This window comes from Pituophis catenifer, unplaced genomic scaffold (assembly GCF_029215685.1).
Source record: "Pituophis catenifer annectens isolate HBS135680 unplaced genomic scaffold, rPitCat1.0.hap2 SCAF_14, whole genome shotgun sequence".
Lineage (NCBI taxonomy): Eukaryota > Metazoa > Chordata > Lepidosauria > Squamata > Colubridae > Pituophis > Pituophis catenifer.
In genome coordinates this window covers 13,247,705-13,275,049 of record NW_027256894.1, presented here as the reverse complement: position 1 = coordinate 13,275,049, position 27,345 = coordinate 13,247,705, and the positions used below count along the sequence as shown (strand labels likewise).

The window sequence follows — 27,345 nt, the reverse complement described above, 5'->3', positions numbered from 1 at the left end:
ATATCCAATTACGATATCCTTGAATGGATCCAGGATAAATTTGAAGTAAATAAGGAAAGGGAGTGGGGAAAACTTGTCCAAAGCGATTTTGTTTTATTTATTGTATTCCATCTTTTTTTATATTTTTATTGGTTTATTTATTGGTTCGATTTATATGCCGTCCTTTTCCGGAGACTCAGGGCGGCTTACAATGTGTTAAGCAATAGCTTTCATACTTTTGTATATACCTGTTTAGTAGGGCTTTTGCCCCCCGCCCCCAAACGGTGTTCTTTTTTATACAAAGTCAGCTTATTGCCCCCACGAACCGGGTCCTCATTTTACCTACCTTTGAAAGGATGGAAGGCTGAGTCAACCTTGAGCCTGGTGAGATTTGAACTTGCAATGATTGCAGGCAGCTGGTGTTATCTTAACAGTGCTTTAGTCTGCTGCGCCACCAAGGCTCATATATATAAATAACTCAAGGCAGCAAACGTACTTCTTCCTCCTCCTATCTTCCGTACAACAACCACTCTGTGATGTGGGTTGGGCTGAGAGAGAGTGACTGCCCTAAAGTCACCCAGCCAGGTTTCATGCCTAAAGTGGGACTAGAACTCACTGGCTCCTGGTGATTGTCCAGAAGCCACCTAACTGGCTTTCATGTCTAAGGCAGGACTAGAACTCACGATCTCCTAGTGACTGGCTGAAAGTCACCCAGCCAGCTTTCCTGCCTAAGATGGAACTAGAACTCACAGTCTCCTGGTTTATAGTTTGGTGCCTTAACCACTCGACCAAATTGATAAACTGGTAACCAGACCAATGTAAATAATCATCATTTTCCTAGAAAAGGACGACGGAAAGGAATAGCCTGTTGACTGTGGTCTAACTCAGGGGTCAGCAACCTGTGGCTCTGGAGCCGCATGTGGCTCTTTTACCCCTCTGCTGCGGCTCCTTGTCACTCAAAATATGCGTCACAACCGCCAATGTGCGACACCTGCCGGCATGTGATTTATTGAGCTTTTCAACCCCCGGTAGGCCAACCATGGATAAATCCAAGAAAAGAAAAGTTTCAGAAGAAAACGGAACATTTAATTCAACTACATATGCTAGTTTTGTGGCTGCTCAAGAAATAGGCACGGGAAGGATTTTGTGGCTCCCGGTGTTTTCTTTTCTGTGGGAAACTGGTCCAAATGGCTCTTTGAGTGTTTAAGGTTGCAGACCCCTGGTCTAACTGAATGAAAACCTGAGATTAACTGTCAGAATTGCCTCCCACGAATTGTGAAATTGCATAATTATTTGAACCATTAACTTTTACCTACTGCTGATGAAGTATTTGCAATAAGCCATGACTTCACTTGGGGAATTCTATGCATTGTATGACTACATTGACGTGATGAACGCTTTCCGTCTGCTCTATGGGTTGGGATGAACTGAGCCAATGCAGAGCTGGATGCTTTGCACTGCTTGTCTCTTGATGGAATCTATGAGAGCAACTCCGCCTTTCTATATATACTTGGGAACCTGCCCCGCTGAGCCAACAGATTTTCTAATTTTTCCACTCTGGTGTAAGCATGGGTTGGATTGCAGCACCGGTTTCTTCAAAATGAGTTTGGGGATCTGTTGTAACACTGATAAGGCGGATGTCTTAAAGCCTGCTTTACATCAATGGTCTGTTTTCTTTCTCTTTGGGAGATGCCCAAGTCTTTTTGTAATTTTTTTTTCTTTTAAAAAAATGGTTATACCTTCCATATGAGAAATTGGAAATCTTCAATCTTCCTACTTAAAACTTAAACCATCCCAGATTATGATGCATCCCAGTATAATCATTTGATCAATCTGATTAAAAAGGTAAAGGTAAAGGTAAAGGTTCCCCTTGCACATATGTGCTAGTCGTTCCTTACTCTAGGGGGCGGTGCTCATCTCCGTTTCAAAGCCAAAGAGCCAGCGCTAGTCCTTCCCGACTCTAGGGGGCGCTGCACATCTCCGTTTCAAAGCCGAAGAGTCAGCGCTGTCCGAAGACATCTCTGTGGTTGTGTGGCAGGCATGACTCAACGCAAAGGCACACAGAACACTGTTACCTTCCCACCAAAGGTGGTCCCTATTTTTCTGCTTGCATTTTTTACGTGCTTTTGAACTGCTAGGTTGGCAGAAGCTGGGACAAGGAGCGGGAGCTCACCCCTTTATGAGGCACCAGGGATTCGAACGGCTGAACTGCCAACCTTTCAATCGACAAGCTCAGCATCTTAGCCACTGAGCCACCGCGTCCCTTTCAATCCAATTAGGATTGATCAAATTATTATATCCTATTAAGTATAGGGTCTCCTTCTCGAGCAGGAGGTTGGACTAGAAGACCTCCAAGGTCCTTTTTAAGTCTATTATTCTGTGTTCCCTATGTTCTGTATTTCACAGGCATTGTAAAGGGAGAGCCCTGTTAATCAATGGGGAAAAAACCAAGAATCTGTAGCATCTTTTCAGAACTAACACCATGGCTCTGACGAAGTGATTGCAGCTCGGGAAAACGTGTCCCTTTTAATAAAAGTGTTAGTTGGAAGAGATACTACTAGCCTGCACTTGATAAAGAAAGGCAGTAGACAGATATGTTGCAAAGTAATGAAATCATCATCAGCAGAGGGACGTGTTTGATTTCTTTCCAAAATTCCATTCTGACTTGGCACCACCTATCAATGATGCCAAGGAAACTCTTCTGAATTCATCAACCTTTGGAAATTCCCAACTCATCTTTGACTCAACGGTGTCTTTGGAGCCCAAGTCTTAATGCGGGTGTATTTCTGCTGTTTTGGTGACCCTTTTAAGATCAGGCTAGTCCAGGTAGTCCTCGGTTTACGACCACAATTGAGCCCAACATTTCTGTCGTTCAGTGAATTTTTGCCCCATTTTACGATCTTTCTTGCCTCCATCGCTAAACGAATCGCTGCCATTCATAAGTGGTGTAAGTTGAGCACTACCTGTAATGGATCCCAACTAAAGAGGGATGAAAGGAATTCCTCTGGGTTTATTGTGTTTGCAAATGAGTCCTGTTCTTGGGATAACTTTTATTGAATTCTGTAATTGATCACTTTTACCCCTTCCCTAGAGGGACATGGTGGCTCAGTGGCTAAGACACTGAGCTTGTCGATCGAAAGGTCGGCAATTCAACGGTTCGAATCCCTAGTGCCGCGTAATGGGGTGAGCTCCCGTTATTTGTCCCAGCTTCTGCCAACCTAGCAGTTCGAAAGCACGTAAAAAATGCAAGTAGAAAAATAGGGACCATCTTTGGTGGGAAGGTAACAGCGTTCCGTGCGCCTTTGGTGTTTAATCGTGCCGGCCACATGACCACAGAGATGTCCTCGGACAACTCTGGCCCTTTGGCTTTGAAACGGAGATGAGCACCGCCCCCTAGAGTCGGGAACAACTAGCATATATGTGCGAGAGGAACCTTTACCTTTACTTTTACCCCTTTCTTCTTCAGAACTGACTTTGGGAGCAGAGAATTATGGGTGAGGGCACGTGCGCACGCAACATCCCACTACCCCCCCCCCGTTCCTGGCACGCGATGGCAAACAGGTTAGCCATCACTGGAATAGGTTGTTGGTTGTTATAAATACAATGGTTGTTATAAAGACAAGCAAGTTGCCAAGCGCCTGGATTTGGATTATGTGATGGTGGGGATGCTGCAAAGGTCATAAGTCTGAGGACTGGCCCGTGAGTCAGTCAGTTTTTTTCAGCACCATTGTAACTTCAAACGGTTGTGAAACGAATGGTTGTAAGTCAGAGAGTCTCGCTCTCTTGACCTTGATAACGTTCTTCTCCTTTTGTAACCATTGAACCTTTTAAAATACAGGTAGTCCTCGACTTACAACAGTACGTTTAGTGACCGTTCAAAGTTTCAACGGCATGGGGAAAAAATGGCATATGACAGTTTTTCACACTTACGACCGTTGCAGCATCCTCGATCAAAATTCCGATGCTTGGCAACCGACTCGTATTTATGACTGTTGCAGTGTTCCTGGGTCATGTTTTGCGACCTGCTGACAAGCAAAGTCCATGGGGAAGCCAGATTCACTTAACAACCATGTGACTAGCTTAACAACTGCCGTGATTCATTTAACAACTGCAGGAAGAAAGGTTGTAAAATGGAGCAAAGTCCACTTAATAACGTCCTTGCTTAACAAGAGAAATTTTGGGCTCCGTTGCGATCATAAGTCAGGGACTATCTGTACTTTCCAGTCTTGCCTATAGTATTCTCCGGTGCCCTCCTATCCTAATGCTAAAGAGGATCTACCTTGCTTAGCTTCTTAGACAAACCAAGTTTGGCCAGGTGCTGCTAGGCAAAGTAGGCTAAGGAACATAAAGTTTCATTTGAGTCAAGCTGCGTTTCTGGAGATTCTGTGGATATACAATCCCAGCCTTGGGATTCTTTGGTGAATTCCAATGCAACCACTATTTTTCCTTATTTTTGTAGCTCAAGCAAGATTAACTATGTCCTGCGGAAGCAGCTCCTTGAAATTTATGGGACTTGCCTCAGAATAGAATAGAATAGAATAGAATAGAATAGAATAGAATAGAATAGAATAGAATAGAATAGAATAAAATTGAACAGAATAGAATAATAGAATAGAATAATAGAACAGAACAGAATAATAGAATAGAATAGAATAGAATAGAATAGAATAGAATAAAATTGAACAGAATAGAATAATATAATAGAATAAGAGAACAGAACAGAATAATAGAACAGAACAGAATAATAGAATAGAATAGAATAGAATAGAATAGAATAGAATAGAATAGAATAGAATAGAATAGAATAGAATAACAGAGTTAGAAGGGACCTTGGAGGTCTTCTAGTCCAACCCCCTACTTAGGCAGGAAACCCTACACCACTTCAGACAAATAGTTATCCAACATCTTCTTAAAAACTTCCAGTGTTGGAGCATTCACAACTTCTGGAGGCAAGTTGTTCCACTGATTAATTGTTCTCACTGTCAGGAAATTTCTCCTTAGTTCTAAGTTGCTTCTCTCCTTGATTAGTTTCCATCCATTGCTTCTTGTCCTGCCCTCAGATCGGTGGTGGGATTCAAATTTTTTTACTACCGGTTCTCTGGGTGTGGCTTGGTGGGCATGGCTTGGTGGCAAGGTAGGGGAAGGATACTGTAAAATCTCCATTCCCACCCCACTCCAGGGGAAGGTTACTGCAAAATTCCCATTTCCTCCCAATCAGCTGGGATTTGGGAGGCAAAGAATAGATTGGGAGGGGGGGGCAGTCAGAGGAGGTATTTACCTGTTCTCCGAACTAATCAAAATTTCCGCTACCAGTTTTCCAGAACTGGTCAGAACCTGCTGAAACCCACCTCTGCCTCATCTGCTTTGGAGAATAGCTTTACACTTGACTGTTAAAAATCTGAATGAATCTTTTTGGCACCCCTGAACTGGGCGCAGTGAATATGTAAAAACTGATAGCAAAAGGATCAGATTAATTGTTTTACTTCCTACCTGCCAGATAAAACAGATTATCTTATTTGGATTGTGTCTAGTATTGGATTGTGTCTAGTCTTCTTACGTTAAATCCAGATTTGATAGATTGGGGAACTTTTGAAAGGTGCTCCCTTACCCCATTTCCGTTTTATTTCATCATTCCTGTAAGCTAACTTTTTTTTTTTTTAAAGAAAGTGTAGAATGTACAAGGATGTCTTTGATTCCCCCCCCCACCCCTTCTCTGTGGGAAATCTAAAAAGAATGCCAACGTGTAATTTACCCTTGTCAATGCTATTATTACATGATAAATAATGGTGGGACTTTGAAGAGGCATTGTGCTTGGTGTTTTTAAAATAAAAGTCCTTCCAAAGACCGTTATCAAAATTTATAGCAGACAATTTTGAGAGAAATTAAGGGTTTGGGGGGTGGGGGTGGGGGTAGGGAAGATGTGATTAGCTGCACAAACGATGATATAACTTGTGTTCGAATCTAAGGCATGTTTGAAAACTAAGGCTCTGTTTAAAGACAAGCGATAACAGCTCCAATTAAGCCATGGATAACTCCCTTAAAAGGTAAAGGTTCCCCTTGCACATATGTGCTAGTCGTTCCCGACTCTAGGGGGCGGTGCTCATCTCTGTTTCAAAGCTGAAGAGCCAGCGCTGTCCAAAGACGTCTCTGTGGTCATGTGGCCGGCATGACTCAACGCCAAAGGCGCACAGAACACTGTTCCCTTCCCACCAAAGGTGGTCCCTATTTTTCTACTTGCATTTTTTACGTGCTTTCGAACTGCTAGGTTGGCAGAAGCTGGGACAAGTCACGGGAGCTCACCCCATTACGCGGCACTAGGGATTCGAACCGCTGAACTGCCGACCTTTTGATCGACAAGCTCAGCGTCTTTGCCACTGAGCCCATTAACAGCGTCCCATTAACTCCATTAACAGATAGGTGAGGCTATCTGTTCTCTGCTGCATGAGTCACTGTTCTGAATTTAAAATTATAAGCTGGCAGAGATTTTATTCCTGCCCTTCCTTAAAGGTTGGATCTTTGCTTCCACAGCATCATTAAGGAGAATCTCTCTCCTTTGCTTGCATACCTTATTTTGCGTCTTCCATTCAAGGAACTACCGTATTTTTCGGACAACTCCTGGAGGATGCTGCTCCATTAATAATTGTTCCCAATGTCACCTTCAGAAATTGTATCCTCAGATTAAACAGATTCACAGAGTTGGAAGGGACCTTGTAAGTCTTCTAGTTCAACCCCCACCCCCTGCCTAAGCAGGAGACCCTACATCATTTCTGACAAATGGCAGCTCAGTCTCTTCTTGAAAGTCTCCAGTGATGAAGCTCCCACAACATCTGAAGTTCCATTGGTTGATTGCTTTCACTGTCAGAAAATTTCTCCTTATTTTCAAGTTGAATCTCTCCTTGATCAGTTTCCATCCATTATTCCTTGTCTGGCCTTCGGGTGCCTTGGAAAATAGCTTGACTCCCTCCTCTCTGTGGCAGCCCCTCAAATATTGGAAAGCTGCTATCATGTCTCCCCTGGTCCTTCTCTTCACTAGACTAGCCATGCCCGGTTCCTGCAACCGTTCATCGTATCTTTTAGACCCGTCCTCTAATCATCTTGGTTGCTCTTCTCTGCACTCTTTCTAGAGTCTCAACATCTTTTTTATAATGTGGTGACCAAAATTAGTTCTAGGTTGGAGCCAGGGGTGAAATCCAGCAGGTTCTGATAGGTTCTGGAGAACCGGTAGAGGAAATTTTGAGTAGTTCAGAGAACTGGCAAATATCACCTCTGGCTGGCCCCAGAGTGGGGTGGGAATGGGGATTTTGCAGTATCCTTCCCCCAGGAGTGGGGTGGAATGGGGATTTTGCAGTATCCTTCCCCTGCCATGCCCACCAAGCCACACCACACCACGCCTACCAAACCCCACGCCCACAGAACCGGTAGTAAAAAAAATTGGATTTCATCACTGGTTGGAGCTCTCTTTAACAAGCTTCCACCTATCACTTCTTGCCCTCTGGTGCTTAAACGTGGCTTATTCTAGAAATTTAAGCAAATGAGAGGATAGCACAAGAGTCCCTTGCTGTCCCTTGATTCCAGAATATGGATAAATGAGGTCTACAGAATACTTCACCTGGAATGCTCCTACTGAAGGCATCAGCCAGTTAGTTATGCTGTTTTCCGATACCTGCCTTTCCATCTTCTTAGTTTTCTGCCACCCAACAGTAAGCATTCTGTGATATTTTGGCTCTGTTCTGCTGTAATTTGGCACATCAGCTTGCAGTTACCATAATGGCCACCTTTGACATTTTTTTTTCCAGAGTTCACAGGGATAAGAAAGGCACTCATTATTGGGCTCTGTAAAGTAAGAAGTAGGGACGCGGTGGCTCAGTGGCTAAGATGCTGAGCTTGTCGATCAGAAAGGTTGGCAGTTCAGCGGTCCGAATCCCTAGTGCCGGGTAACTGGGTGAGCTCCCGTGACTTGTCCCAGCTTCTGCCAACCTAGCAGTTCGAAAGCACTTAAAAAATGCAAGTAGAAAAATAGGGACCACCTTTGGTGGGAAGGGAACAGCGTTCCGTGCGCCTTTGGCGTTCAGTCATGCCAGCCACATGACCACGGAGATGTCTTCAGACAGCGCTGGCTCTTCAGCTTTGAAACGAAGATGAGCACCGCCCCCTAGAGTCGGGAACAACTAGCACATATGTTTGTGAGGGAAACTTTTACCTTTACCTTTAAAGTAAGAAGCCTTGGTACTACAGTGGTTTAAAGCACCCTGTTATTAACACAGCTGCCTGCAATTTACTGCTGGTTCGAATCTCTCCAAGGCTCAAGGTTGACTCAGCCTTCCATCCTTTCTAAGGTAGGTTAAATGAGGACCCAGTTTGTGGGGGCAATAAGCTGACTTTGTATAAATATACAAAAGTATGAAGGCTATTGCTTAACGCACTGTAAGCCGCCCTGAGTCTCCGGAGAAGGGCGGCATATAAATCAAATTTAAAAAAAAAAAAAAAAAAAAGAAGCCGAGCATGTGAATTTCTGCAATATGTGGGTGTGATGAGAAAGGCTATTTAAGGCCTTTGATAAGAAGAGAGGGCTGGGGGGAATCTCCTTTATAAAGCTGCTCCTTTGGTGCAGGCACGGAGGTGGCAATTTGCAAAGGAGGTTGAATCTTTGCCTAGAACAGAGGCCAAAAAGTCAAATCTCTGAGCAAACAGAGCTACAGGGAAAAATGAGTGATGGGTGTAAAACGCCCTCTGTGGGCAGAAAGGAGCATTATTTTGAGATTCAATCTACAGTAGTGGCCAAAATTGTGGAAACCTTTGGGGAAAAGTGCATTTTCCAAAACTAGCTAATATCACCACTTTTTTTTTGGAGTAGTACCCTAAAATTATATATCAATGGAAAGATAATTTAATCAGGAATGTAATGCAATAACTTTTATGAAGGATTTGCTATTAGAATAGCAGTTACAGCATAAAAAAGAAAAGTGAGACATGTAGAAAAAATGAGATATACAAAAATTATCATCATGTCAGTTAATCCTTAGTTGGGTAACCTTTAGCACGAATTACGGCCTTACAACATCTTCCCATGGAGTGAACCAAGTCTTTGAGTTCTGCAGCTGTTTTAATGTGAAACTGATTGAAGGATTGCTTCTATTAACTGGGTTTTATTGCTGGGTCGCTTCTGACTAACAAGTTTCTTTAGTCAGTTCCATAGATTTTCAATTGGGTTAAGGTCTGGACTATTCCCAGGCCATTCCAGCAGTGGAATAGGATTATCTTGAAACTCCCCCCCAAAAAAGTGGTGTTATTAGCCACCAAACCTCAAAAATACACTTTTCCCAAAAGGTTTCCACAATTTTGGCTACTACTGTATCATGCAATTTTGCCCTGCAAAAAAGGAGAAAAAGAGACACATATTCTTGCATCAGAGGAGAAATTAAAGACACATTCATGTCACCTTAATCAGTTTCACTGCTTGTAAGATACAACAAAGTTCTGGTGAAGCATTTTTCCATCAAATTAATTTTTTGGGGGTGGAGAGGAGGGTGAGGCACACTTAGCTGCAAAAGTATGCGATTTGTACGTGCTTCACTGGAGCTCATTTGTATTCGAGGGCTTACACTAAGGGTGTGCAATATTTTTGAGGCTGGTGGGCACAATTGGATTTTAGGGAGCATGCCAAGAGTAGGTGGTCCCTAGTATTGGATTTGATTTCTTTTACGTTATTTAATCTATGCCGCAGCAGGTGGAAACAGCTCTCTGATCTGGAGCAGACTCACAAGAAAGCAGGTTTAGGATTAGCTACTAATGGAACGTGGTGGCTCAGTGGCTAAGACACTCAGCTTGTCGATCGAAAGGTCGGTAGTTCAGCGGTTTGAATCCCTAGTGCCGCTTAATGGGGTGAGCTCCCGTTACTTGTCTCAGCTTCTGCCAACCTAGCAGTTCGAAAGCACGTAAAAAATATAAGTAGAAAAATAGGGACTACCTTTGGTGGGAAGGTAACAGCGTTCCGTGCGCCTTTGGGGTTTAGTCATGCCGGCCACATGACCACGGAGATGTCTTCGGACAGCACTGTCTGTTTGGCTTTGAAATGGAGATGAGCACTGCCCCCTAGAGTCAGGAATGACTAGCACATACGTGTAAGGAGAACCTTTACCTTTACCTTACTAATGGAATGCAAGTTCCTTCAGTAAATCTTGGCTTATGGGAAGAAAAAAATTCCAGAAGAGTTCCAAAGGTGCTTTTTCAAAAGGCAACTGGACTTTCTTTGTTTTTTTTTTCCTCTTGAAGACGTTTTGCTTCTCATCCAAGATGCATCTTCAGTTCTTCAGACTTTGTCAGCAAGGTTTGGAAACTAAAACTCGATCTGGAGGAGTCTATGGCTTCTTACTATGTGTCTTCACTCTTCACCTGCATCTGAGTAGGTGAAGCTGTCATGGTAGTGAAGAAACGACTGCTACAAGACAACACATTAGATGACAGACCTAACCTCAGCCCAGACCACATATGTATTTATGATGCTGAATCTCTGCCTGACCGTGACTTATTTTAAATCAGAACTGAAGATGCTTCTTGGATCAGTGGTGGATTCCTCCTGGTTCTGCCCGGTTCCGCTGAGCCGGTAGCAGTGACGATATGACATCACCGAACCGGTTCTGCCCCCCCCCGCCCCCTGTCCCCCACCCCCCACCCCACCCCCCGTGTTATTCTTACCTTTTATTTGCCCCATCCCCAATCTATTGCTGTCTCCTGAGTCCCAGCTGATGGCTAGAGGGAAAAAAAACTGTTTAAACTCTTGCCGCGGGGCTTCAAAGGGCTGCCCTACAGCTGATCAGTGTTGAAAGAAACAAATGAGTAGACTGGTGCCTGCAAAAATAAATGGGTAGACCAGTGCCTGCAAAAATACATGAGTAGATCAGTGCCTGCAAAAATACATGAGTAGATCAGTGCCTGCAAAAATAAATGGGTAGATCAGTACAGCCTGGTAGACCAGTACCTTTGCTAAATCCTAAACAATTGTCACATGACCATCAAGCCACGCCCACAAAATAAGCCTCGCCCACAGAACCAGTAGTAAAAAAATTGAGAACCCACCCCTGTCTTGGATGAGAAGCGAAATGTCTTCAAGAGAAAAAACAAAGTTCAGTTGCCTTTTGAAAAAACACCTTTGGGACAACATGACTTGGATGACTGAGAAGAAGAAAATCCCAAATTCCTTCCATGTTGTTTCCCCCTTTTCCAGTGAGGTGTCTACATAATTACCAAGATTTGAGCTCAATTAAAGGAAGCAGTTACTATGTATGTGTGTGTGTGTATAGTTCAATGAAAAGAAGGACTAGGGGAAACATGATAGCACTGTTCCAATATCTCAGGGGTTGCCACAAAGAAGAGGAGTCAAGCTATTCTCCAAAGCACCTGAGGGCAGGACAAGAAGCAACGGGTGGAAACTAATCAAGGAGAGAAGCAACTTAGAACTAAGGAGAAATTTCATGACAGTGAGAATAATTCATCAGTGGAACAACTTGCCTGCAGGGGGTTGGACTAGAAGACCTCCAAGGTCCCTTCCAACTCTGTTATTTTGTTATTCTTCTTCAGTCCCCTTAAGAATGAACATTTGAACGTCTACTGAATCTGTTCTTCCAACGCTAAGAGTTGGAAAAAAAAATGGGTTGCCAACCACTTAGAATTCTCAGCTTTAAGCTGCCCTTCGCCCAAGTTATATAAAACCGTTCTCCAAAAACAACACAGCCAGTAAACACATGGTATTTATACTTTTCTAGGCTAAGTGAGCCCAAGACAGGCAGAAAACTATGAGTACAAAAAAAAAAAATACTCATCATGAAATGTTTTAGATTCAAAGAATAGAAAAGAACAAAGGCGTATTGAGAAGTGGTTTCCCCGGTGTTGGGGTTGTTTTTTTTCTCTTTAAAAAAAAGGTTTTGGAAACTTTGGAATTAAAAATGTTTTATGGCACTTGGAAAGCCATAAAAGCATTCCGAAATAGTTTTGCCCAGATAGGTAACATTACTTCGCTGACCTTGGCTGATTATAAAAGGGCTAAGCAGGATCACTTGGAGGAGACATCACTAGGAAATTCCAGAATGATAGGCTATAGATGCAAAAGTTTGTAAAACTTCCTTGAAGACGGAAATTACAAGCCACTTCAGGAGTGCTGCCAAGGAACTGGCCATCTTTGTGTTGTCACCGGAAATTGAACTCCGGTTGAGAAAACCCTTATCCTTGAACTCTAAACTTCTATTTAGTTATGTTCTCGAGAACAGTTGCATCATCTATTTTTTTTTTTAAAGTGATGAAACACAGCAGAGAAAAACCATGAAAAGTGGTTTATGGAGGAATAGAATAGAATAGAGCCTTGATAGAGCCTTGGTGGTGCAGCAGACTAAAGTGCTGTTAAGTAGCACCAGCTGCCTGCAAGTTCGAATCTCACCAGGCTCAAGGTTGAATCAGCCTTCCATCCTTTCGAGGTAGGTAAAATGAGGACCCGGATTGTGGGGGCAATAAGATGACTTTGTATAAAAAAAGAACACCGCTTAGGGGGGGCCGAAAGCCCTACTAAGCAGGTATATACAAAAGTATGAAGGCTATTGCTTAATGCATTGTAAGCCACCCTGAGTCTCTGGAGAAGGGCGGCATATAAATCGAACCAATAAATTAATTAATTAATTAATTAATTAATTAATTAATTAATTAATTAGATTAGATTAGAATAGAATAGAATAGAATAGAATAGAATAGAATAGAATAGAATTCTTTATTGGCCAAGTGTGGTTGGACACACAAGGAATTTGTCTTTGGTGCATATGCCCTCAGTGTACATAAAAGAAAAGATATGTTCGTCAGGAATCACAAGGTACAACACTTAATGATAGTCATAGGGTACAAATAAGCAATCAGGAAACAAAATCAATATAAATCGTAAGGATACAAGCAACAAAGTTACCGTCATACAGTCATAAGGAGGAGATGGGTGATGGGAACGATGAGAAGATTAATAGTAGTGCAGATTTAGTAAATAGTTTGACAGTGTTGAGGGAATTATTTGTTTAGGAGAAGTGAGGGCGTTCGGGAAAAAAAATGTCCTTGTGTCTAGTTGCTCTGGTGTGCAGTGCCCTATAGCGTCGTTTTGAGGGTAGGAGTTGAAACAGTTTATGTCCAGGATGCGAGGGGTCTGTAGATATTTTCACAGCCCTCTTTTTGACTCATGCAGTATACAGGTCCTCAGTGGAAGGCAGGTTGGTAGTAATTGTTTTTTTTTTCTGCAGTTCTAATTATCCTCTGAAATCTGTGTCTGTCTTGTTGGGTTGCAGAACCCAACCAGACAGTAATAGAGGTGCAGATGACAGACAAATCCGTGAATTCCGGGGGAAGAGGAGCAATCTTCTAAATATGTTTATTTATTTACTTAATGTACCAAATGTAGAGACCACCCATTTCACAGGGCGAAATAAAAGGATGATTTCACGAAGTCATGACATTTGGAAACGGCTGTGAAACTCCAGCCTTTGAACATGTTGTTTCAGGAGATGCATATCTCTCTCAGCATGTGGACAAATGTCGGTTCCTAAATGCAAAGAAACCCCCAAATGGAACTAAACTCTCTTTCCAAACAGGATATGAGTTTCTAATCTACTATTTAAAAAATTGTCCAAGCATCATTTGAAGTTTGGAAGCCAGGGAGAAATTTGAAGGCAGGAAGAAAAAGAGCAAAGATAAACCCGAGCCCTTAAGAAGGAAGTTGATTGACATTGAAAATTAAGCAGAAAGAAGGCGCTATCCAACATGGAATCTATTTTTACCAGTGGTTGGGAAAAAAAAAAAAAGAGATGGAGATGAAGAATATAATCAGTATTGTTAAGCAAATTAAATACCCAGACAACACGATGTTTATTAAGCACTAAGAAATGTAATTAATAAAAAAATCAATACAATTAAAAAAAAAAGAAGGAAGTTGAAAAATCCTATTTGTACCGAGACATTTCTTTTCCTTCAAAAGTCTCAGTACAGTACAAATTCAGTTGGGCTGCCAGTGCCCAGTTCCCTTTCCTGAAGGCAGGATCACTAAGAGATAGAATGCACTGACCCAAATCAATCTGGTGTAGTGGTTAGAGTACTGGCTGAGAATCTAGGAGATTGTGAGTTCTAGTTCTGCCTTTGGCATGGAAGACTGCTGGGCAACTTAGTCAGTCCAGTGGTGGGTTTCACATTTTTTAACTTCCGGTTCTGTGGGTGTGGCTTGGTGGGTGTAGCATGGTTTGGTGGGCATGGCTTGGTGGGCATGGCAGGGGAAGGATACTGTAAATACAAAACATAAATAACATTATATAATATTTTACAATTCTCTGCATCGACAATTATCATTACTTTTAAATTCAATCTTCCTAATCATTCTCTTGTTCTGGTGTAACCATATTGGGCGTTCTTATAAACTAAATTGTTATATATATTTACATTTGTTAACATAGTCAATATTTTATCCTTACCAGTATTCAACACTCTTAGATTCCAATGAATCAAATTTCAATTTACGTTCTTATTTCTTGTTTTGATTTCTATTTTAATCTATTCCACACTTTATAGTAGTTCGGAAGGATACTGTAAAATCTCCATTCCCAACCCACTCCAGGAGAAGGATACTGTAAAATCTCCATTTCCTCCTGATCAGCTGGGACTCGGGAGGCAGAGAATAGATGGGGACTGGGCCAGTCAGAGGTGGTATTTATCGGTTCTCCGAACTACTCAAAATTTCTGCTACAGGTTCTCCAGAACTGGTCAGAACCTGCTGAAACCCACCTCTGGGCCAGTCACATTCTCTCAGCCAACCCACAGGTTGTTCTTGTGGGGAAAATAGGAGGGGGAAGGAGTATTCTATATATTTTGTTGCCTTGAGTTATTTCTATATGTTCGCTGCCTTGAGTTACTTCTAAAGTAATAAAGGTAGGATAAATAGCAATAGCACTTCGACTTACATACTGCTTTGCAGCCCACTCTAAGCAGTTTACAGAGTCAGCCTATTGCCCCCAACAATTTTGGGTCCTCATTTTACCCACCTCGGAAGGATGGAAGGCTGAGTCAACCTTGAGCCTGGTGAGATTCGAACTGCCAAATTGAAGGCAGTCGGCAGTCAGCAGAAGTAGCCTGCAGTACCGCACTCTACCCACTGCACCTCCGCGGCTCATATAAATTCAAAATTAATAAACTGTGTTTGCTTTCCTGTCCCATGCTATGGGTCTATCTTGCTTAGCTTGAGGGGGAATCAACTAAGGTCAGTTTGGTGCTGCCCCTGGTGTGGCAATATAAGGTAAAGGTAAAGGTTCCCCTTGCACATATGTGCTAGTCGTTCCTGACTCTAAGGGGCGGTGCTCATCTCCGTTTCAAAGCCGAAGAGCCAGTGCTGTCCAAAGACGTCTCCGTGGTCATGTGGCCAGCATGACTCAACGCCAAAGGCGCATGGAATGCTGTTACCTTCCCACCAAAGGTGGTCCCTATTTTTCTACTTGCATTGTTTATGTGCTTTCGAACTGCTAGGTTGGCAGAAGCTGGGACAAGTCACGGGAGCTCACCCCGTTATGTGGCACTAGGGATTCGAACCGCTGAACTGCTGACCTTTCGATCGATAAGCTCAGCATCTTAGCCACTGAGCTACCGTGTCCCTTCAATATAGTAAGACACTATTAATCTGGATGGTTTCTTCCTTCACTTGTCAGGTTTTCCTTCCAGTTCCAGAGTCTTCCAAAACTGATGCTCTTCCCCCTGGTGGTGATGTTGCTACAGACCGGGAGTAGTCATGGCAGCCTCCCTTTCTACAATGGCTTCTACTATGACAGACCCATTAATGATAAAGGTGATGTTCAATAGTTTGGATGGGGGAAATGAGTACCTGGTTCTGACCTAGGCTTCCTGATATAGTAAACAGCACACAATTAGTCCCAAAACCCCCTTTTTAAAAATTTTAACGTCTGTGAATTCCTTCCATTCACAGCACGTGCTGAATCACCAAGAGTTTATAAATAGTCCAACAGAAGTCTGCCATAGTCCTCCTGATAAGGCTGGTAAACACCCACCTTTATTTTTTTTGATACACTGCCAAAGACCTAATTGACAACTATCTTGGCAAAGCCACACAGAAACACAGAGTCAAAAATGGAGCTTCAAAGTACAAATCGACATCATCCACAATGTTGCTTCCTGCAAAGGCCCACGTGCCTTTGCTCTTCCTTTATGTCTTATGGGAGGGGCCAATCATCTCCAAGCCTTACTCCTGAGTCGTCCCTTTTGTTTTAACTGTTCTTGCCTTGTGGCAGCTCTGCGCATGCGCGCACTGGGAACAGGCTCCCCCTGTTCCTCTGCCTCACTGACGTCAGACTCTGGATGCTCTGGAGTCCGCACATAATTCCCAGCTAGCCCTGGCCCCATCTCTGCCTCCGATGTAGATCCCTCGTCTGAGCCTTCCCCAGACTCCAGGACTGGCCCATGTTCCTCCCCAGCCTCCTCACTGTCCTACTCTGCTGCCAGCTTCTCAAGCTGCTGGCGGATCACAACATACCTGGCCTTGGCGGGTAGAGTAAATACCATATTGTTTGGACTATATGACACACTGGAGTATAAAACGCACCAAGATTTCAAAGAGGTAAACAAGAAAAAAAAAGTTTTTGTCCTCCCCGGCCCCCAGGAGCACTCTGCAGACCTTCCAAACCCTTGGCACGTCCCATTTTTGTGAAAATGGGGTGTGCAGAGGATTTGGGAGGCCTGCAGAGTGCTTCTGGTGGCTGGGGAGGACAAAAATGCGTCGTGTGGCGTGTTTGGGAGATGAAAAACAGTCTCGTTTTTCACAAAAATGGGGTGCGCAGAGGGTTTGGGAGGCCTGCAGAGTATTCCTTGTGGCTGGTGTGGCCAAAAAGGCCCATGTTTTTGGAAAAAAACGGCCCGCAAATCCCCAACCCCCCCATGCATCATGTTTTTGCCCTCCCCAGCCCCCAGGAGCACTCTGCAGGCCTCCCAAGCCCTCTGCATGCCTCGTTTTCATGAAAATTGGCCCATTGTTGCAAAAAATAGGCCTGTTTTTCGCCTCCCAAACCCCCCATGTGTTGCCTTTTTGCCCTCCCCAGCCCCCAGGAGCACTCTGCAGGCCTCCCAAACCCTCCGCGCATCCTGTTTTTATGAAAAATGGGCCTGTTTTTGGTGAAAATGGGACCCGTGGGGGCTGGGTTTCGGAAAGCCAAAAATGGTTGTTATTCAGTGTATAAGATGCACCAAAATTTCCACCCTCTTTTAGGGGTTGGGGAGAGTGCGTCTTATACTCTGAAAAATACGGTAGTTAACAAGTCGATTCATTGAGAATGTATAGAAAAAAAAATCTGAAATGAGAATATTAGAGAGAAATAAAAACTGTAGTTGAGCTTTCACCATTTTCCATTTCATTTTGATCATTTTGATACGATTTACGGACAACTGGGTCAGAGAACTGTTTGACCTAGCAAGAAAGGTGCACATGTTATAGCACTGCAGTTGTTTTGCAAATTACATTAAATTGTAAAAAATTGCTCTATTGAGTTACTCCAAGGTCCATTTTAGTCCAGCCTTTTCCTTGTCTTTGGGGAAGACTTGAGTGTTTTATGGCTCCTGGTCCACATCTGGTGCTTTGGTTGTCCCTGTCTGGCCCACATGGATTGCCTTTATTTTGAAGGCAACTGCTATTATTTTTCAATCTACCTATGTGAGTGTGCACATGCTATGTACCTTCACTCTCCTATTGGTTCAGCCCTCCGCAACAGTCCAGTTTCTTATGTGGCCACTTGGGAAAATTAATTGCCTGGTCCTGCTTTAGGGTGTCTGCAAACCGGAGATGGAGACATAACCTTCTCTCATTGTTGTTCACCTGAGATTTACCTTCTCCCACTGTTGTTCACCTGAGATGCACCTTCTCCCACTGTTGTTCACCTGAGATGCACCTTCTCCCAGTGTGATTCACCTGAGATACACCTTCTCCCATTGTAGTTCACCTGAGATGCACCTTCTCCCATTGTAGTTCACCTGAGATTTACCTTTTCCCACTGTTGTTCACCTGAGATGCACCTTCTCCCATTATTGTTCATCTGAGATGCACCTTCTCCCAGTGAGGTTCACCTGAGATACACCTTCTCCCATTGTAGTTCACCTGAGATGCATCTTCTCCCATTGTGGTTCACCTGAGATGCACCTTCTCCCATTGTAGTTCACCTGAGATGCACCTTCTCCCAGTGTGGTTCACCTGAGATGCACCTTCTCCCATTGTAGTTCACCTGAGATTTATCTTTTCCCACTGTTGTTCACCTGAGACGCACCTTCTCCCAGTGTGGTTCACCTGAGATGCACCTTCTCCCATTGTTGTTCACCTGAGATGCACCTTCTCCCATTGTAGTTCACCTGAGATTTATCTTTTCCCACTGTTGTTCACCTCAGACGCACCTTCTCCCAGTGTGGTTCACCTGAGATGCACCTTCTCCCACTATTGTTCACCTGAGAAGCACCTTCTCCCACTGTTGTTTACCAGATCTGGTATTTTGAGGATGTGTTGCCTGACATCTGATCTTGATTTCTTCTTTTCTCAGGTCTCAACGGTGTCCGACTGATGGTTGAGACCTCCGACGATGCCATTTCTACCCAGCGTGGTGCCAATGTTACACTGCCCTGCCATTATCACTACGCACCTAAACTGGATGCCCCTCGCAGAATCCGCATCAAATGGTCCAAGCTGCGGGAGGACAACTCTAAAGATCGAGACGTGTTGGTGGCATCTGGGCAAAATCACCGCAGCTTTGGCGAGTTCCGGGGACGGACTCATCTCCAGCAAGAGTCTGCTGATGAAGCCTCTCTGGTGATCAATGACCTGCGCTTGAATGATGCTGGGAAGTACCGCTGTGAAGTCATTGATGGTTTGGAAGATGAAAGTGGGACCGTCGATCTAGAACTGCAAGGTGAGTAGGATGGAGCTGATGTGACCAATATTCTGAGATACAATATTTTTTTGTCTTTTAATGATCCCGTAATCCTTTGCGGACTTAACTCGGGGCAACTGAATGGGGCTGAGAGTTTACTGGCCGGATGCTTTTCCTGTTGCCAATGCAGAGTTCACAGCAGATATATTCTCATTGTGCCCAGAGAGAGAAATATTTAGGCTCTATCTAGGATCCTCTATCTAGGATCGAACTCACAGCCTCTTGATTGTGAGGCGAGAGCTCCACCTCTAGGCCATCGCACTATTTATTCTGAGATATAATGATGTGATTAAGAAATTGGCCTTGAACTCTAGACACCCAGTTGGAGCTTCTGGATGATGTTGAGAGACAGATGTTGTCAGGCAGGAAGAATCAGGACTACACATTAAGTTCCAGTTAAGATGATTTATTGATCATGCTTTTTCACAAGAATCAAGGCAACGAATGGTCACTAAATTTGCACTAGATAAGAGTCAACAGAATTCAAGGGTGGCTGGGCTTGGATTGCTTGTGGCAACATAATGACTCTAGGCTGATTGCTCACTTGACCCTACCCCCAGGTTCTGCCTGATCTTCTAAAGATACATTTCCCTAACTAGGTTATTGTAGCAATAAAATAGAGGGCAATCTCCATATATGCTCTCTTGAGCTTTCAGGTAAAAGTTGAAATGCAGAAGCATAAATATATTAAAAATATACAACAAAGCCACAGAACAAGATGCCCCCAAATCGTATTTGTATTAAGATAACATTGCATAAAGATTAATATATTCTTGGAAAACAAATTAAAGGACATACTTTATGTACACTAGACAAAAGGGTAAGGAGAAATGTGTATTGGAGAAAGAGGTACAAAAATGTGTGTGAGGCTTTTAAAAGTATGTGCATGGGGTGAAGATATGAATGCAGAAACGAGATTCAACTTTCAAAATGACTCTGGCCAAGGCAACGAGGAATTGGTTGGGATCATTACTTGGGTCCATGAAAGAGACATTTAATTTGATGAATTCACTTCTGATTATAGCAAGATGGTATTTTGCTGTTTTATTTAGAAACAGTTAAGATCAGCAGAGATAGATAATAGATTTGATTACAGGATAGATAGATAAATGATAGATAGATGATAGATAATAGATAGATGATAGATAAATAGATGATAAGTAATTGATAGATGATAGATAATAGATGATAGATTAGATGATAGATTTGATTATAAAATAGATGGATAGATGATAGATTAGATGATAGGATAGATGATAGAATAGATAGATGATAGATGATAGATTAGATGATAGAATAGATAGATGATAGATAGATGATAGATTAGATAGATAGATGATAGAATAGATAGATAGATGATATAGATGATAGAATAGATGATAGAATAGATAGATGAGAGATGAGAGATTAGATGATAGATGATAGATGATAGATGATAGATAGATGATAGATTAGATAGATAGATGTTAGATAGATGATATAGATGATAGAATAGATGGTAGATAGATGATAGATAGATAGATAGATAGATAGATAGATAGATAGATAGATAGTGACACTGGTAGATGATGGATGGATCAATCGTATATATTTTGGTAAGATAACAGAGTTTCTTCCTCTTTCTGGCCACCAGATGTCACCAGTAGTCTGTCCTTTTTTTTATTGGTATTCTTTTGATGTAAGCAGCAACCTATTGTGTGATTGCTTTGACATAATCCCAGATCCAAAGCAAAAATATGTGGCCTGTAATCTGGAGATATATTTCAAAAACCAAGCAACCTTTGTTGCTGGCTAAAAAAAAAATTCCAGCTGTTTACCATCAAGGGATGCTACGCGTTCCAGTCAAACAGGGTCTAGATGGCCACAAAGTCGCCCGTCTCTGTTTTGCACAACCTTTTCCCAAATTAAGGTCATCTAAGTTGGGTTTGAGTCACTCCTCCAATTCCAGACATCAGTGTGACTCTGTACTTCATTTTGAACCTTGGATTATCCAGTTACGAAATGCACACGTTCAGTAATCTTTCCATTTGTATTCCTTCGCTTTTCCCGATTCAGGAGTGGTCTTTCCTTACCAGCCTCCCCATGGACGCTATAAGCTTAACTTCCACGAAGCCAAGAAGATCTGTGAAGATCAGGATGCAGTAATAGCCTCCTTTGACCAGCTCTTTGAGGCCTGGTTAGATGGCTTAGACTGGTGTAATGCTGGCTGGCTGATTGATGGCACAGCTCAGTATCCTATCACGGTACCCCGGGAAAACTGTGGTGGGCATAATCTACAACCTGGTATCAGAAGTTATGGAGAACGTCACAAGAACCTCCATCGCTTTGATGTCTTTTGCTTCTCTTCGGCTCTGAAAGGTGAGTGCAGGTTATCTTTGGGGCAGCGGCTATTTGTAGAAGCCGACCATTTTACAATGGTCCATTCCCCACCATCCGGTCAGAGCTGAAGAAGCTTCCTGGATGAGAAGCAAAATGTGTTCAAAGAAAAACCAATTGCCTCTTGAAAAAAAGCACCTTTGGGACAACTATGACCTGAATGACCCAGAGTCTCCATAGACATGTAGAAGGAGATGTATTGAGAAAGAGGTCAGAGACTGGGGAACTTTTCTCTTTTTTGGTGATGTCCACATTCTGATATCACTTGTGATCCACTGACAGCATGTCCTGTACACCCGTTCTGCCTTTGAAGGAGCTTGGAAAACAACAATTTATCAAATGAAAAGGATCAAAAGACTAAGATTATGGACTGAACCAGTTGATGGGAACATAGGGAACTATCTTCAAAGTAGACCATTGATTCGTTGTTGGACCTCTTAGCTAAAACGATTAAGGATGGAATCCGATACCTTTTTCATTAAAAAAAAGTGTTCTGTTGAGTTGTATTGTATCAACATTAATAGAGACTTCATTTTCAGAAGTGTGTATCTCTCTCTCTCTCTCCCTCTCTCCGTCTGTCCGTTTATCCATCTATCCATCTATCCATCTATCCATCTATCCATCTATCCATCTGTCCATCTGTCCATCTGTCCATCTGTCCATCTATCCATCTATCCATCCATCCATCCATCCATCCATCCATCCATCCATCACAGGAGCTAAGCTGTGAAACTCCTTCCATCGACAAAGTTGGCTGGGTCCCTTCCTTGAATACTTTGAATGTGGTATCATTTTACTTATTTTGTTTGGTTTTTGGTTTGAGTTGAAATTAACCTCAACTACAATTTTGCCTTTGTTTTATCATGTTCTGGTGGGTACATTAACCACTCATTACCTAATGAGTGCCCTTGATATCTATTGGACTACAATTCCCAACACCCTCAGCCAGTGTTCTGTCAACAGCTGTCATTGTGTACAGATAAGACACAGTGTGTTGTGACCCAGGCCCAAATAGGTATTATCAGACGCAATCAGTTCGAAACAAACAGACTTTATTAGAACAGCTGAGAATTAACTCATTGTCAGCATAGTCCAAACTAATTCAAAACAAATTCTTCATAACACAATTCTTCAGCCTTATCACCAACCTTGGTCTAATTAGGCAACCGGCCAAAGGCTTTTCTTGGCAAAAGTTCAGAAACAGGAGATGCCGACAAGAAATAAATGCAGCAAGACAAGAAACAAATTTATCAATGTTGTTTTCCAACAAAGAGCCCAAGAGCCATTGCTGGTCTTTTAAGCCTTATGGGAGGGGCCAATCATCTCTTGGCCTTACTCCTGAGTTGTCCCTTTTCCTTTAGCTGCTGTTGCCTTCTGACAGCTCCTCTCATGTGTGCACTAGGAACAGGCTCCTCCTGCTCCTCTGCCTCTGTGCTATCAGCCTCTGGAGGCTCCCGAGTCTGCACATCACTCCCAGATGGCCCTGGCTCCATCTGTGCCTCTGATGCAGAGCCCTCATCCGGGCTTTACCCAGTCTCCAGGACTGGCCCATGTTCTTCCTCAGCCTCCTCACTGTCCAACTCTGCTGCCAGGTCTGCAGGCTGCTGGCGGACCACAACACAGTGGTTCAACTCACATATCATCTTGTCTATGGAGATTCTCAGTCATCCAGGTCATGGTTGTCCCAAAGATGCTTTTTTCAAGAGGCAACTGGACTTCCTTGCTTTTCTTTGAAGACGTTTTGCTTTTCATCCAAGAAGCTTCTTCACCTCTGACTGGATGGTGAGGAATGGAAGGATTTATAAATGGAAGGAGTATAAATCCTTCCATTCCCCACCATCCCGTCAGAGCTGAAGAAGCTTCTTGGATGAGAAGCGAAACGTCTTCAAAAGAAAAAACAAGAAAGTCCAGTTGCCTCTTGAAAAAAGCATCTTTGGGAGAGTCACATATCGCCTGCTTATCACATGAAACGTTAGGTTAGTGCAATGTAGGAACTCATCTAACGTGTCTTGCCAACCACTGTTTATGGCTTAGCATTGTGTCATCTGTGCCTCTCTGGTTTATTTAACAAATCATGTTTAGCATAAACTACATTAGCCAACAATTGGCTTGTTGGGGTATAATAAGCTCAACGGGTATGCAAACCTAACCAGTTGCAAAGCATTCATTTGCTTTTCTTTTTAGCAATTCTGACTTTTTAATTTATATATATATATATACATGAAAATACATGAATATCAGTAAAATATTCTTTGCCCACCCAAACAGGGACGGTCTACTATCTTGAGCACAATAAGAAGTTCACCTTAGAAGAAGCCAAGCAAGCATGCCAAGATGACCAAGCTGAAATTGCCAAGGTGGGCCAGCTCTACTCAGCATGGAAGTTCTTGGAGCTGGACCGCTGCGATTCTGGCTGGTTGGCGGATGGCAGTGTGCGCTACCCCATCACTTCTCCCCGACCCAACTGCGGCCCACCAGAACCAGGAGTCCGAAGTTTTGGCTTTCCCCAAACTGGGAAATTTGGAGTCTACTGTTACAAGATGAGCTAAGGAAAACGGCTTCCTTCATCGGTGGACGGTGTCTTTTTTTATCACCACCTAGAGTTTATTATTTAAAGGGCCAGTCTCTTGGGGGGAGGGAGGGGAAGGGGGTCTGTTTTAACTGTATGTTTTCAAGTTTCTGTTTTCTTTAAAAAAAACAACACTTTTGTAATGAAACAGAAAATGCTGTACAAGCTGTGATGTGGAAATTGAGTTGCCTTGGCGCTGGTTGGAAGAGCTTCCAGGCTTCGTTGCCCATTTAATCATGCGGTCAGAAAACCTGAGCTTAGAGAGGGGGCCCGTGCATGCGAGAAGATGCTCATCTGATTATGATGGGGGTTTTGGTTTTTTTGGGGGGGGCAATTTTATGATGTCTTTTGCTCCTGCCAACATCTGTCAGTGAGATTAGGGAAGCCATCTGAAGTACCGGTTAGGCAGCTGTTGTAATAACTCTCTCGAGAAAGGAATACCTGCTCCGGTGTGACATCCCCAACTCTTAGTAGCATGTGATCTCCATCTTAAGTGGTCCAATATTTACAACTTTCAAATTGAAGTGGCTATTTTAATGGCTCAGGATGCTGTATGATAAGGGATCAACAAGAATCTCAGGGCAAAAATGGATGCAGAAGGGGCCATTTCTCCGTATCTTTTCTCCTGTTCTTCAGGCTGACGATATGAACTGTGGGGAATGCAATTCATTCTGATCAATGATGAACTGGACCTAGATCCATGTTGAGCAGTGCCTGCAATGCCATCAATTCATCTCCTCCCTCTTTTTTTATAAAGCGACGAGAAAGTGGAATGGCTGGGTTTACACAATAGGCTCTGCTGTCTTGTATTTGGTTTGGTTTGGGCATAGATTGTTGTGCAAACCCAACCATTTAGTAAACCGTAGTTGAAGTATGGCTTGGAGTAATGTATGAATCTAGGTTTCCATCTTTGTAAAACCCTACATAAACAAAAATAATAATAATAAAAAAATGGCTCAGTGGCTAAGCCGCTGAGCTTGTCGATCGAAAGGTCGGCAGTTCAGCGGTTCGAATCCCTAGTGCTGCGTAATGGGGTGAGCTCCCGTTACTTGTCCCAGCTTCTGCCAACCTAGCAGTTCGAAAGCACGTAAAAAATGCAAGTAGAAAAATAGGGACCACCTTTGGTGGGAAGGTAACAGCATTCCACATGCCTTTGGCGTTTAGTCATGCCAGCCACATGACCATGGAGACGTCTTCGGACAGTGCTGGCTCTTTGGCTTTGAAACGGAGATGAGCACCGCCCCCTAGAGTTGGGAACGACTAGCACATTACCTTTACATAAAAACTCCTCTAATTTAGAGGTAGACCAGTTTGAGGAGAAAACAAAGAATCATTTACAATCTGATGTTTATCTTGCTATAAGGGTTGACAAATCTGGACCTGGATTAACGCATCTCACTAAGCTATATTGTTTTGTCAGTTTTTGCATGAAGAACAAGCACAACTCTGTTGGGACATTCAACCAAACTGTTATTTTGGAGACCAATTGCTTCCGTACCTTTTGTATTGTCAAATGTGACTTGAACACTGTCTTGTGGGGGTCTAAAGATGGGGTCTCTGAGATGTCTGCTAATAAAACTTGGAAGAAACCACACAAAGAAATAACTTGGATATCAATTGGGTGTAATTTTGATCGCCACGATGTGAAAAAGATGTGGAGATTCTGGAAAGAGTGCAGAGAAGAGCAACAAAGATGATTAGGGGATTGGAAGAACAGTTGCAGGACTTGGGTATGTCTAGTCTGAGGAAAAGAAGGACTAGGGGTGACATGATAGTTACCTTTACTACCGGTTCGCAACAGGGCCGTGCTTGCGCGCTCGCTCCGCTCGCGTAGAAGCTTCTGCATATGCGCAGAAGCATTTTGATGATATCAGGATTGGTAGGCGGAGCCTCCCACCAGTTTTACTACTGGTTCTATAGAACCGGTGTGAACCCGGGGCAACCCACCACTGCAACACAGAGTTGCTTGTTTCTGTTATTATAACCTGAAAATTGTATAGTAGGTTCCACTAATCCTTGTGGCATCTGTTTTTGGACCTGACCTATTATGAAAGGTTGATACTTCCAATATCTCAGGGGTTGCCACAAAGAAGAGAGAAGTCAAGCTATTCTCCAAAGCACCTGAGGGCGGGACAAGAAGCAATGGGTGGAAACTAATCAAGGAGAGAAGCAACTTAGAACTAAGGAGAAATTTCCTGACAGTGAGAACAATTCATCAGTGGAACAACTTGCCTCCAGAAGTTGTGAATGCTCCAACACTGCAAGTTTTTAAAGAAGATGTTGGATAACCATTTGTCTGAAGTGGTGTAAGGGTTTCCTGCCTAAGCAGGGGGTTGGACTAGAAGACCTCCAAGGTCCCTTCCAATTCTTGTTATTCTATTCTAATCCATCCTGATTACCGAAGCTGCCCGTCAACCGATCCTAATTTTCTTCAGAAGTTCTTTTTTCTTCTTCTACATGATTCTATCAGAACAGAAATAGCACTGAGGGTGGGTAGTGGGATACCAGGATGAATCCTGAGCATTTGGGAGCAGAATGGAAAAAAAAAGTGTTGAAAAGTGAGATGCGGTTTTGTGTGTGTGTGTGTGTGTGTGTGTGTGTGTGTGTGTAAAGGAAACACGGTGGGGGTGTGGAGGGGCCAAAGGAAAAACTGGAAGGCTGATGGAAGGAGCTTTGAATGAGCTGCATTCATCATGACTAATGAAAGGTCTCTGCTGTTTACAGCACAGGTCGAAACTCTCTGCCTAAATATTGAAATTAAATTAAAACACCCTCTTTATATAAAGAGTCCAAATCGTTCGCAGAGGTTACTTTACTCATTTTACCATTGAAGGCAGCCTCAGACTGCAGGAGGACGTTATCATGTTTAACGGTGTTGACCTCCCCCACCCCACCCCTTGTGTAGGACAGCACAGGGTCTGTTAGGAAATTGTATCTTCGTCTTTTTCCTCCTTACTTTCCTAGTAGCTTGGTACTGATAAAGGAGAATATTTGTAGCTCAGGGATGGAATGAGGGGCCCTTGGTGCTCTCCGAGTTAGATGGTTTTCTTGCGGATGTTTCATTAGCCAAGTAGGTAACATTGTCGGTGCTAGTCCTGATGATGTTATCTGATGTTACCACTAGCACCGATGTTGTTACCTAATTTGGGTAATGAAATGTCTGCAAGAAAAGCACCAAGCTCAGAGAGCACCAAGGACTCCTAATTTATTTATTTATTTATTTATTGGTTCAATTTATATGCTGCCCTTTTCCGGAGACTCAGGGCGGCTTACAATGCGTTAAGCAATAGCCTTCATACTTTTGTATATACCTGCTTAGTAGGGCTTTCGGTCCCCCCTTTTTTATACAAAGTCATCTTACAAAGTCACCTCCGAAGGATGGAAGGCTGAGTCAACCTTGAGCCTGGTGAGATTTGAACTTGCAGTAATTGCAGGCAGCTGGTG

General features: G+C 43.0%; 1 protein-coding gene across 1 annotated transcript in view; it reads left to right on the top strand.

The window, feature by feature from the left end:
* HAPLN3 (hyaluronan and proteoglycan link protein 3) overlaps positions 1–23,947 on the top strand; it is a 26,662-nt gene extending 2,715 nt beyond the window's left edge. The window contains exons 3-6 of the mRNA XM_070953644.1: positions 15,687–15,823; positions 18,570–18,935; positions 21,012–21,314; positions 23,601–23,947. Of these exons, the coding sequence (XP_070809745.1) occupies positions 15,687–15,823; positions 18,570–18,935; positions 21,012–21,314; positions 23,601–23,881 (1,087 nt within the window). The 3' untranslated portion in view covers positions 23,882–23,947. The remainder of the gene's footprint in view (positions 1–15,686; positions 15,824–18,569; positions 18,936–21,011; positions 21,315–23,600) is intronic.
* Positions 23,948–27,345: the final 3,398 nt, after the last annotated feature.